The 13,348-nt window shown below is 41.5% G+C and overlaps 1 protein-coding gene across 2 annotated transcripts in view; it reads left to right on the top strand.

Moving 5' to 3' along the window:
• Positions 1–2,358: 2,358 nt before the first annotated feature.
• Positions 2,359–13,348, top strand: part of dnah2 (dynein, axonemal, heavy chain 2) — a 96,793-nt gene continuing 85,803 nt past the window's right edge. For both annotated transcript variants that reach the window (XM_084343583.1, XM_084343582.1), the window contains exons 1-4: positions 2,359–2,451; positions 4,037–4,148; positions 5,764–5,917; positions 10,610–10,768. In XM_084343583.1, coding sequence (XP_084199709.1) covers positions 10,610–10,768 — 159 coding nt within the window. In that variant the 5' untranslated portion in view covers positions 2,359–2,451; positions 4,037–4,148; positions 5,764–5,917. The remainder of the gene's footprint in view (positions 2,452–4,036; positions 4,149–5,763; positions 5,918–10,609; positions 10,769–13,348) is intronic.

Raw genomic sequence — 13,348 nt, 5'->3', positions numbered from 1 at the left:
GCTGCATGTCTAATCTGCATAGTGATATCATTTGGATAATATTGGAGGTAGCGCAGGGACCACCTGCTTGTATGTTTAAATTCTGGTGAGGAAAGGGGCCAGGTGGGTTGGGGGTGGGGGGCTTCCTGCGGTTAGAGCACAGCCTTCTCCAATTATGATATACATTGTTATAATTGGGGCATACATGTCAGTGGGTGTAATTGCAAACTTTTCCTGCCATGTCTCGTCACAGGTGCATGTTGACATTATCACACAGAATAACCACCTTTTTCTCTTGTCCTTGAACCCACCATCCAGCAGAAGTTTAATTCTGTGGATCATTCCTGGTGTAACCAAGGACTTGTTGCTGGAGGACAAAAAGAGGAACCTTTGTTATTCTACCCCGGACACCTCCATCACAGCCACAGGAGTTGGAGGCCTGCGTGCCCTCACAGGTACAGACGATGCTCCACCCTAACCAAATGTAGCTCCAGTGGAGTGCTGCACCGACAGATAACGGCTGAACCCCAGTGAGACATGTGTTATGGAGCCCTTAATGAAAGAGTTGTGCCCCATTGAGCCCTATAATGAATGTTCTGACATTGAAAATCCCATGGGGGGCTGCTTAATTCCTATGAGTAAGTTCAAGTAGCTAACACATTTTGATAGAGAAAATTGCTGCTGAAAGTAAAGATGGACCCGATGATGTTTAGCTGTGGTTTTTTAATTGGCCATGTGTAGTTTGGTATGCATGTACCTGCATGTCCCCATCAGAGAGAGGTGTTCGAATGCCTTTGTTCAGCCTCTTTATGCAGCCTTGTCCAGCTTGTCTAATACCTGTTTAGCTTTCATCCTGACTAATGGAAATGTCAAAAACACTGTAGAAAAGCTGGACTGCCCATTCTCCTCAGAAGCCAAAAGATGTGAAGCAGAGATTGCTGCCAAGCCTCGTCAAAGACACACACACACACCCCTACAAACACGGGCGCTGTGCTTTGCAGTATTATAACTGATAAGAGCTTTTGTAGATTTTGGTAATGATGTCCCTGAATACCAAGTGAGCTGCATCTAAAGAGACCCACAGGAATTAATAAAAATGTCTCCCATTTCTTGGCTGCAGTTGTTACTTGCTTTTGAGAGATCACAAAAAGGAATCACTGAATGCTATAATTTAATTATGTATTTCAGGGTGTCTCTGCATGTATTGCGCCTTTTGGAAATTTTGCAGCCCCATTATGATCTTGTTCTTTGTCTTTCGCCTGTCTCCCTTTTCTACCTCACTCACGCATTTCCTGTGTGCTTCTCTTTCTTTCAACATTCATTTCCAGTGTCTCATGTCCCCATTTCTCCACTGCCCTTTCTGTCTCGTCTTTAATTCTGTCACCTCCTTCCTTGTATCCCTTTCTTCCCTCGTATACCTCTGCCTCTCTTCACCACCACTCTGATTCATTTCTCCTCTGCTCCACTCTTGTACATGGACAGGTGGCAGAGCAGCTGGCCTACTACATCCATGTGTCAGAGACGGTGATCACAGAGGAGACATTTGATGTGGCTGTACAGTTTGGCACAGTGCAGGGCGACCCCACCCACAGCTGAGCAGGATGACCTGTTTGCATGCCCCCTCGGTTGCCTTCAGCACCTACTGGGAAAAGAGCATCAAGGACAACAACACCACCAACGTGTACCGCTGGCTCACTGGCCTTACGGGTGGGTACCTCAGTGGAAGAGAAAGAGACAGTTCAACGTCAGACTACTCTAAACTCTGTTGTAGTTTGAGAGAAAAACCACTTCACTCTTATAAAGAGGATGTTTATGGGTCTCCTCGGTTCAGCATTAGCTAGCCACAGATATTCATCAGCTCTGTTAACATTTGCTCACCTCTTTCTTGAGCTCAGTCGTGTCCTAGAGTCTGTAGCTGCAGTCTATGTTCTGATGTTTGCTCTGCGGGTTATGTCAGCTGCAACTGGTTGGCTGCTGGAGTTTTTAGAAAAATTGTCAGTGATATTTGGCTTGAAAAACAAAAACAGCTAGACAAGATGTTCAGTGTGTTTTTGTGATCAGGGTTTTGAAGAATGGGTTTTAAAAAAAAATTTCATTCCTACCTGTGTGGTTCTTATTCTTTCTTTCTTTCTTCCTTTAGAAGATGTCTCAGTCGAAACCTTCCTTAACAGCAGGACTTTTCTATCAGTTTCACTAAAGCTACCAAAAAGTTTCCCAACGATATGCACAAAACATTTCCTCTTGAAAGAGGATCATCATAATAAAAGTTATGGTTCTATCGTCTTTACAAAATGTCAGTTTGACAGCCCACTATTGATCTGCTTCATGTGGAACAACAGGCCCTTCTACAATTTGGACTTGTTCTTTCATGTTACAGCCAAAGAGATGCTCTCTGTTCGCAAAGCCCGAAAGGTAAATGCTGACGGACTAGTTGAATTGAGAGACACACAGGGGTAATCACACAGCATACTGGTAAGTTGTGATGGTTCAATTCTCATGCTAATTATCTCAATCAGTGTACAAAACGCCACTGCTTTTCAAAGACGCAACGCACAATCCGTACACAGGCACACAAACGCATGTGTATACACACCCACGCTGGTGGTAAACAGAAACTGCACACCCACAATTACACCTTCCTCTACCTGACACAGCTCCATGTTTCCCGGATAATCAGACAAAGATTGGATAATCCTGACAGAAATCCTTTTCATTCCCTCAGCCCCCTGCAAATTCTCATTTTGCAATATCATTTTCAGTCAATACCCCGACAATCAAAGGCCTTTCAAGGATTTAAAATTCCTAGACTCTGAAATCAGGCCTGTGGGGTTCACATTTAATTTTTTTTTGCTTTCTAGAAACTTTATTCTACACTTTCCAGATTTAGTAACAATGAAGTCATAATTATTTGCCCCTCTGTGACGGCAGATCATAAATATGTATGTAAATGGAGAACACAGGTAATGCTGGGCTGGGTATATAAATATCACTCCCATGTCAGACTGACTGGTAGCAATCATGCAAAGCACTTATTTGGCTCTGAGCGAGGCTAAGCCCCAATCACTTTGTCTTCATCTATTAACCTCAGGCTCACAAAGGTTAAGTGGCCATAGCACATAGGCACACATTGAAACCTACACCTTGAACTATATTCACATGCAGCACAAACAGATACATAGATAAAGTAGTACCCACTGGCTGGCAAAATAAATTGTAGTTATGTGCTTTTTAGCTGTTTCGTTCACCTTCTGTGCTCTGAGTCGGCTCATTATTTTTTCTTTTCCTCCACTGTTTTTGTCCTTGTCTTGTTTAGCTCCTCTGTTTAAAGGCTAATGGAGGGTTGCATGTTGCTGCCACTGGGTATAAAAGTGTGTTTTGATGATGCCCAGCTATATTCTTTATGCTGATTCTAACTTTTCCCTCAGTGAAAACTGATAACAGGAAGCTGTTGTCTCACCAAAACTCTGGCCTTCAAAGTCCCTCATTATTCCGTATGATCCTGCATGCTATTCCCCTCTCCCTCTACCTGTTCTGTTTATGACTATTAGTCTCATTCATGTTAGTATATGATATTATTTTTCACCTAGTGCACTGTCTTTTAAAATCCCAAGTGTTATGGCCTGAGCATTTCTTGGCTTTCTCTTCTCCATTGCTGCTGAAGTTGTAAACACTTTGAATTTTCTTCCACTGAGGTTTGCAGATTTAAATCCATTTGATCTCAGTGCAAAAAGTGAGATGCATATTTCATTCCTTGCAACTTAACAGCTGTTTTGCCCGTGCTTTGTAGACACAGAAAACCTAAAAGAGTGCCCTCTCTGGGTACTCTCCACTCTTTAATACAGTTCCTATTCTTGCACTTTGTAGACATAAAAACCTGAGAGAGAGCACTGCTCTCTTGAGATGATATATATGACTTTGCTGCATCTGCTGTATTTTGAAAGGAACACAAACCTTTTTTCTGCATGATTTACATCATTTCACATCAAGCGTAAACCACTGAAGGCTTTGGTGTGGCTGTGTGATGTGTAATGTTTTATGTAATGTTATTTTTGCACAGAAAAATGTGTGTAAGAAGGTGGCCAGCGCAGTTCTATACATCCCAAAGGAAGGCCTACAGCGCAGCCCTGAGGAGGCCAGCAAGGACAAGAAGCCAGTACAAAGAATGAAGAGTAAGCCTAAGGGGCTCCGTGTGTGTGTTTGTGTGTGTATGTTTGTGTGGGTGCCTTTGTCTCTCCATTTGTCTCTCTGGGGATGCTGTCTAAAAGGTCACACAGACTTTATCTTTTGATCTGTGATTCTCTGTTCAAAACACCATTGAAGCTCCAGCATCTGCTTCCTGACTCTGACTCTTTAGAGTTTTTATTTAATGAGGCACTGGGCTCGCCACCTCTCACCTTCACCTCTCCACATTCTTCATAGTCTTTTGTCTTCATCTCATGTACCACCGTCATTTTTCCCTTTCCTTTTTCAGTCCATGCTTTTCCTTTTAAGGTGTCCCGTTTTTAACATAATTTCGACCTTTCCTTAGCTCCCTTTGTCCAACACTGATTTCTCTCACACCTTTATCTTTCCTTTCCTCCATCACGTCAGACCAAGGAGCTACAGAAAAAAGTTGGGGGATATATCTGGTTTCCTGAAAGAGATGGAGAAGCTGCTCTGCCAATCTGTTAGGCGCATTAGCCTGCAGCTGCAAAACCCAAAGGTCAAGCAGTTCACTATTATCATGCAGATCTCCAAGTTTTTTTTTAGGTGATACAGGTACAGAACATCTGCAGATCCGTGAGCAGCGTAACAGTGTCTTTAAAAAGTGTAAAAATGTTTTGAGAAGGCAATCTTATTTATTTTTTTTAAACATTCAGAAATGTAATTCCTGCTGCTGATCTAATGTCTGATATTTAATTTGACATTTAGAAACATGCAAATATACTGTCTGTATAAACAAAGATGTGTGTTTTGTAAGTGGCCATACAGATGTTTGTGCAATAAGAATGCACCCAATTATGTAAAAGTAATTCTGCATCAGCCTAGTTTAAATGTCTTCACTTTAACAATGGTGATGTCCTTTCAGATAAGTTAGCCATTACATCTTTGCATTGGGCTGCTTTTTCGTACACAAGGTGTGGCTTGCAGCACTGTGCAGTGTGACACAGCACGTAGTTTAGGCCAGCACAGCATATTGGCTGGTATAAAGCTACCATGGAGGCACAGTATGATGAATTATGGGCAAACAGAGAATATTGAGGCTTTATCCACTGTGCTTTACAGCTCTGAGTTGGCTTAGCCAGCTAAACAATCCATTTAATACTGTAGGGCCAGCTCTGCCCAACAGCACCTGCTTGGATGTGGAATTTAGGTACTCCATGACTGATGACACTGGCTAATGCTCAAATCACACACCGTAACCTTCTGTATACATGAGAATGAAGGCAGTGTTTTGAGTTTATTGAATATATTTAGATGGGAAATGGAAAAATATGTGGGGTGAAGTTTCAGTATGTGCACATACAGTACAGGAGCCAAAGCGAGCTGTGGGGCAGGAGCATACTATACTCTATCAATGTTTCTCTTTTATGTGAAGTGTGGAGCAGAGCTTGACATTTGCCATTTATCACTACAGGTACAGCCCAAAATATCTGTAGATTACAGCCTGCAACTGTCCGTAGGAAAGAGTGAACAGAAAAGATGGATAGGGATGGAAAGTTACATTTATTGTTGATTTTTACTTGCTTGTGGGTAAGTCGACATTTATAATGCCTTTCTTTCTGAATGCCTTGTCCTCTACAGTCAAATCTGCCATGCCTGTCCACACTGAAGGAGAACTGTGAAGAGATTGCCCAGCTCAAGCTTAGCCAAGTACACACTGAGACTTACCTGCATCATCTGGGTCAACTCCATCCACTAAAACACCAGTGAGAGGGTCACTGGTCTGTTACACAAGGTACCTGCATTTCACCACGGTTCCTTTGCTTTATCCTCCTCTTGCTCTGTCCGTCTTTAACTCCCATTACTCTCACACAAATGCTCATACTTACATGCTGCAATATACACAGCCTTGTCCAACTCCAGCCTTTGTAAATGAATGTACGTGCTACTTCAAGTTAATTTACACAAGCAATCTTGTATTCCACAGATGAGTCAGTGCAGCATTAGCAGATAACCTTTCACTGTCAGAATGTCCATTTAGTTGCAGACCAGCTCTCCAGTTGGATTAGGTTTTTTTCTTGTCGGATAAGGCATCATCATCATCACTGAAGCCCACTCCCACTCATCTTGGGTGCTCAGACATCAGAGTTACAATAGCAGGCGAGTGAATGCACCAAATAAAAGGCCCCATCACTGTTTTCATTACCACAGCTCTTTTCATTTCAACTGACAGCTCGGCAGACCAAGGGGAAAATGTTTAACCTTAAATAATTATGTTCTGAACCCTCATTGTTACAATCATTTGCTGCCCTGTTGCAAGACATTTCAGCTTCTCTAAGTCTTTCATGTGTCCCATCTTCCTCATCTTCTTCCTCTCTGCCCAGTCTGTCTCTCTCTCTCTTATTCCTTTGAAAGTACATCAAGGCGTACTGGCTCAAACAAAACATTTGGTATAATTATTAAGTGCGGATGTGGATGCAATCGTCTGACAGCCCAGGCACTGTTAAGGTGATGCTTCTTTCAGAGCAGCTGAGGTGCCTTTAAACCTTTTGTGCCACTAAATGTGTACCTTAACCCGGGGACAATCCAGAGCTATACTCCCATAGACTTTGTAACCACTGGAGTTAGTTCGATTGTGGAGTAGAATTTCATTAATCATGTTGAAATGTTTTATTCAGTTTGAGAAGACAGCAAATATGCAGAGTGGTGTGATGGCTTTATAACCTATATCAGCGCCTTAGCCTCTCACATGTGGTTAAATCTCAAGCTTCTGGCTTGGTGTTTTTTCAGCCTTTCCAGAGTTGTTAAGTGGTGTCATGAAAGGCTTTTCTGTGCCCTCTGAGTCCTTTTTCTCACTTATTCATTATTTCTCATACCTGAGGTGGAGGTAAGCCATTTTACAGCCATTTAGGTGTGTTGCCAAGACTGTGCTGCCGGATAAAGGCCCCCTGTCTGTGCTGAGTAGGCCAGCAGTCTGCAGGCTTCACTGCTGACCACTGACCTGGATCTTGCATATTTGAGTGCGTGTGTGTATAAAATAAAAAAATCAAAGATCTTGCATTGTAATTGTGCATATGTATGTGCGTCTTGGTGTGTATTTTTTACCAACCTGCTTCCTCTGCAGTCATGCATGTTGTCATTGGCCATTGAGGATCTTGGAAACCTACGACTCACTGTGTTTATTGCAGCTCAGATGACCACAGTCTCTCCTGCAGCACCGCTCACTTTGTGTTTTCCATCTCTTCTCATTGTTCAGAGGCTTTCTTCCCCCTCCAGTTGTATGAAATCATAGAAATGGAAAAAGTCTTGTTTATTTTCTACAGAAAAAGGGAATCCATCAAGGCCCTCTCCGTCTTTTTGGAGCAGAACCAGATCACTGATGTGGTTTCCATTTCTGTCTGATGTTTTTTGGCTAATACTTTCTAATCAGAGTCCATTTGTGTCATGGTAGCATGTGTGGTTGTCTGTGTCTTTTAATGTGTGTATGATGTCTAATGCATGTACTGAGTGCACAATGAGTGTGGCCCGTGTGTGAGTGTGCACATCTGCGACTGTGTGAGCCTGCGTTGTATTCCAAGTTTGTGTGTGTGTGACTTGCCACTGCCCCCTCTCTCCTGCAGGGCCTCAACCATTTTCTTCATTTGTTGCAGCTTTGTGTTTCTTTTCTTTCTTTCTCTCCTCTTCTCTTTTTGCACTAGGGAACACAATGTCTGGTTTAATATCATTTTCCAATCACTGAAGGCTGCAGGGCAAGGACTTTTGACTGAGCTATTTCGTTCCAGCTAATACCAAAGAGAGGGGAGAGAAAATAATAACCCTAGTGGTTGATAATAGCTGCAGTGATCATTCTGCAGTCATTTGCCTCTGGTGCTCTCTGTAGCTGCAGCTGATGTTGTCTTTGTTTTCTTACTCCCCGCTACACAGAGTTACACCACTATTACAAGCTGTCCGACACCCTTCGTCTCCTCCATGTCCATCTGAAATATATTCAACACCATCTGGTTGTTTTTACAGAGGGAAAAAACACGAGATGTGCTTTTAGAAGAGAGGGAGAACAAAAAAGTCCAGTGGATATGTACTCTTAAAGTCAAGACTAGCCTGTTGTAATGTATGCTTTTTGAAGTGGTCCAGATTCTGAGGAAACTGATTATACAAGAGCTTAGGGGGAAATCTCTAGAGAGTTAAGATTCAGGGACATATGTTGTCTTCATCTCCACCCACCTCCCTCTGCTACCCATCCTTTTTTTCTGAGAGGGAGGGAGGGAGTCAGACCGAGAAGGAAAGGAGGGAGGGAGGAAAAAATCATTATTAACTCATAAGCTGGTTAATGCTGTAGCACTCTCAACCTTCAGCTCAAATGAGAATTTCCGTCATTTACATATCAATTTAATTTCCTGTGTTTCCCTCTCCTCTCTCCCCCTCCTTCATTAAAAGCAGCATTTGCTTGCCACTGCAATCAGCCTGTACAACACATTTTCCTGTGCAGCGAGCACTCACACACACTTTAACACATCCTGCGCGCGCGTATACTTACACGTAAATAGGAAAACACATTTGCACGCACGAAAAAACAGTCATGTTTTGACACAAGCAAATGCAGAGATGTGCACACCTACATTTACTTTGTGCCATCCTGTCACATGCACACGCACACAGATGTTCGAGTACACATACACACACAGATGTAGAGGCAGTGTGTTGGGGCTCAGGCAGGCAGACAGAGCAGCTCCGTGGCCCGCTGTAGCTCTGTCAGGATTAAACCAGTGATCAGAGAAATGAAAGGGAAGCTGTCATTCCACATAGGCCTCTATACACATCATCCTCAATAATTACACCCTCTCCTTCCTCCGCCTCGCTTCTTCCTCTCTTATAACCTCCTACCTGTGTGTGTGTGTCTGTGTGTATGGGTGTGCGTGTGCGTGTGCATGCGCGCTCGTGTGTCTCACAGACTGCATGCTTGACTGACACCCAGCACATCAAATAGGGGCTTTTATGAAATGTGCGCCTGCTTGAATTACACTCACTTTAAACCTTACCCTTTTTTTCCTCTGTGATATAAAGCCACACCTGTGCATGCATGTGTGTGTCTGAGATTTGTGTATTTATGTGATATGCGTGTGTGTGTGTGTGTGTGCGTGCCCACATGAGTACGCATGGGTGAGTGTCCCCCTTTTGAATCGATACAGATGTGCCTACCCTGGCTCGGCCCACATCTGGCGGTGAGCTTAAACCTGCAGGGGATATACGCAGCTAACTACTTCAATCTGGGGCTTTAAGCTTATGAATGTGATCAAATATTCAGTTCAAGCAAAGTGTTACACAGCAAGGCCTCAAGTGTAAAGTAAGTTTAAGGTCTGTCAATTTAAGTCAATGCCATATGTGACCTTTGGTGTGAAAGTCAAGAGGTACCAGATCCAAGCTGTCATAGAATGATCCCTTTCATTTTTTATGACTAATTTTATGGAATTTCCATTTTCACTGGAATTAGAGAGGATACACAAAGGCTGAAGGCTGGATTCAACCTTTGTTACAGCTCAAACATGGTTCCATTACTGGTTCAGGCAAGGAGTGAAATTATTTAGTGTAGCTTGTTATATCATTTCACATTTTTAAGTTGTATTCTCATCTTTGTTCCTTATTTCGGCTACACTATTTCATGTTTTTTTCATTGAGTTTTTTTTTTTTTGGTAAACTGTCAAGTTGTATTATAGTAAAAGTTATTTGTAATATTATATCATCTGTGATTTGAAATGATGGTGAGATCTTTATGTTAATGCTGCTAGACAATTTTTCTACATTTTGTTTTGACATTTATGATATATGTTTTTGGTTTGTGTGTGTTTGCAAAAATTCTGCGATGACAGATGAGTGGATACATATGTTTCCACAGAGTGCATTATGTGTGCCTGCAGAACAGTTACATTGACCTACAGCATACAACATAATAAATAGTGTGTTATTGTAATTGGTGAGCTATGGAATTAAGAACTGTTATGGTAGAGGGAACTCAATTAAGTTAACTTAATTATTTTTCCTTTTGCTTCGCAGTTCATTTGCGGCTTGTGTGTTACTTTAAGTCATTTTAGCCACGTTTAACAACTCTAATCACTTCCTAAGTAAGTTGAGTCTCTGAGTGGACCTTACTAGACCAAGAGCCAGATTTCACCCCGAGTCAGTCCACTCCAACCAGTATAATACTTCTGTCTCTTCAGCTGAGCTTTATGGAAACCAAAACGTGTGCTCTGAAGCGAGTAATGAATAAGCTAATACCTTGGTTTTGCTTGCTGTTTGTCCCCTTTTTGCAACTAATGACTTTGTACTGTAAGACTACTTCGTATCCAGGGTTTTGTATAACAGTGACTTGTTATTATAGCTCAGCACTTGAGCGTGTAATAAATGTAAATCTCAGTGTCTGTAACTTGGTCCCCCGAAGCTCATTATTTGTGACAAGTGTGTGAGACGGTGTTTGTTTTCTGCTGTGTTGCAGATGAGTAATGAGATCATTCGCCTGTGCTTCCAAAGCATCTCTCTGGACAAGATCTTTAAGGGCTATGAGTTATCCAGCAAGCAAAACCTCAGCGACTGTATCCAGCGCTGCCTGGCCTGGAAGGAAATTTACTTGCTCGCCTCACAGATTCATCCCCAAGTAAGAAAAATATCACCAATGCAGGGACTCATTGCAGGGAGGGTCCCTTAAAAATCTGTAAGATATTAAATTAAATTCTATAAATTCAAAGCCATATAGAGCATTACTGTATTGAATGTAGCAATTAGAGGTCTTAATTTTTCACTGTGTTGTGCTGATTGATCTATAATTAAATTTAATTTTCATACGACTGTAAATTTAAATAGATAGTTGAGGCAGAGTTGGGCAGTAAGCCAAAAATAAACCCAGTTAAAGCCATGGTAAATCAATGGGACTGACTGTAGTGTTAATTTATTTTCTCATCCTCTGGTCGGTTTATTAGGCTGAGAATACACCAAAAATCCTAATCAAGTCTGAACATCATATTTAATGACTGACCTTTGCAAATTACAGACATGGTCAAACATGCTGCATGCATCACATATCAGCACAAACTACACAATCAAATCGAAATTTTCAGCTGATTAAAATCTGTACTTTTTATGCGAAGGCTTAGACAGGTCTGACTGACTGACATGCTCTGTCTGTCTAGTTCATTCAGACTCTGACTCAGCTGTAATTTAAAATGCTACCTGAATGCCAAGCCTTTATTTACTGTAACACTCATTACAGACTTGGAAATGTCAGAAGTACCAGAAAAAACAGTTGGTGTAGTTTGTATCTCAACCAAATTTTTCATGTAGGCTTCACAGTGGATATATGTCGGAAGAGAGAAATGGTCCTGTTTAAAAATTATGGAATGAGGTGATGAGTCGTCATGGATGATTGCAATTATCACAATGTGGGCGGTTTCCCCAAAGAGATTTGTATTTGAATCTACAGTCAGTTAATGTGTGCTGACTGTCCTTGGCCCTCTTTTGTGCAGACCAACGCAAACTCTATCATCTAGAAAGTTATAAAAAACAAATTGGGGTTACAGTGGGATTTTAAATTATGTGTCCCAGCTGCACTGCATTTTCTGTTCCTTGTGTTAAGTTTAACATGCATGCAAGGCCAGTATAGTCAGTTCAGACGGGCTAAAAACCACATGCAGAACCTTTCTTATGTATGCTGTTTATTCATTTTTCAATACTTTCATTAACTGTGTTTATTCTTTAGTAATAAGATTTTGTTGGGTTTTTTGTTGTGCTCTCTCAAAGTTTGGAAGCAATCAGATCATCCATGAGATCAGTTCACCATCAGTCCACAAGGTGCCACAGGGGGCGAACTTGTGTGTCGGATTAGCCAGCTTCAACTCATGCTCCAGAACTAATTTTAATTTAATTTTCTACATGAGACACAGTCATGTTTGCCTTATTGTAGAATATAACACTTTGCTGCCTGTAGAAAATGCAAGACAAAGTGTTAAGTGGAAGTTAAGATTAGAAATCGAAGATACAGCAAATGGAAGTGCTACTTGCTATGAAAAGAGAGAGCAACATGTGCTATTTGATGTCAGTCAAGATACTTAGTTTCTTTTATTGATTGGGTCTTTAATCTTCGTTTAAAAATCATGCTGCCGTTAAAATAACTATTGACTGAGCCACTTTGATCACTGGTACTAAATGCAGAAGCAGTTGTGATTACTCTTGTTTTGTTGTCTTGACGACATCACCTCTGTGGAAAATGTGAAAGTGCTACTGATGCTATTGATGATAATTCCCCTCACATTCTACTGACTAAATGAGAGCATAATAGAGCAGTTGTGTATAATGATAAAAGATGTGAGATTCTGCTTACTTCAAAGTGATACAGAATATTCTTCGGTGACAGCAGATCACTGCAAACATCTGCTTTTCCTGTCAGCTAGTTACCTTCCTCTTGCTTTCTTTGCATGAATTTACATACACGAGCTATTGTAGAAATGAATAACACGAACTGTACTCCCATACAATTCAGATACTCTCCACAAAAGATAAAAAACAGTATTTTTATAGGGTCAGTGGGAGGGAAATTGTGCTTCAAGTTATTTGTTTCCTTCAGTTGTCAGTTAATCAGTGGGTCAATGGTTTTCTGAACTGCAGATTTTCACTTCATTACTATGATTGCCCTAAGAGGGAGTCTGAAGGGATCCCAGTGTTTTCACTGGCTGGCACGTACATACACACACACATTCCAGGCTTTCCAATACCCCTTCGGGCCCCTCGCTGTCTGCACGGGCAATCGACCTCGTCCAACCAATTAAAGACGGCGCTTAGTTCCTGATCGATGGCTGAGGTTGGGGTGGGGCAGGATGAGGACAGCAGGAGAGGAGAGCAGCTATTCAACTTCATGACCAAATGAGAGTTTTCATTTGGTCTACCTATCTAAAGCGCCTCACCCTGAGATCACACTTAAGGTGCCAAATGCATCACATGCTCTCCCATGTGGAATTCATTTTAAATTAGAAACTCAGTCATTTTGCTCCACTACAACTATTACTCTAACTATTGTGTTTGATAAAACAATTTGTAGTCAATCTACTTGTTAAAGGTACCATATTCTTCCCTAGGTCAGGTTCATAGATTTATTTTGGGGATCTACTAGAAAAGGTTTGCATACTTTAACGTTCGAAAAAACCATTACTTTACCTCATCCTGTCCAATGTGGCACCTCTATTTC

This window comes from Pagrus pagrus, assembly GCF_965226575.1.
Source record: "Pagrus pagrus genome assembly, chromosome: 22".
NCBI lineage: Eukaryota > Metazoa > Chordata > Actinopteri > Spariformes > Sparidae > Pagrus > Pagrus pagrus.
Note: the sequence above shows the minus strand (reverse complement) of the source record. Positions and strands in the feature narration are given on the sequence as shown.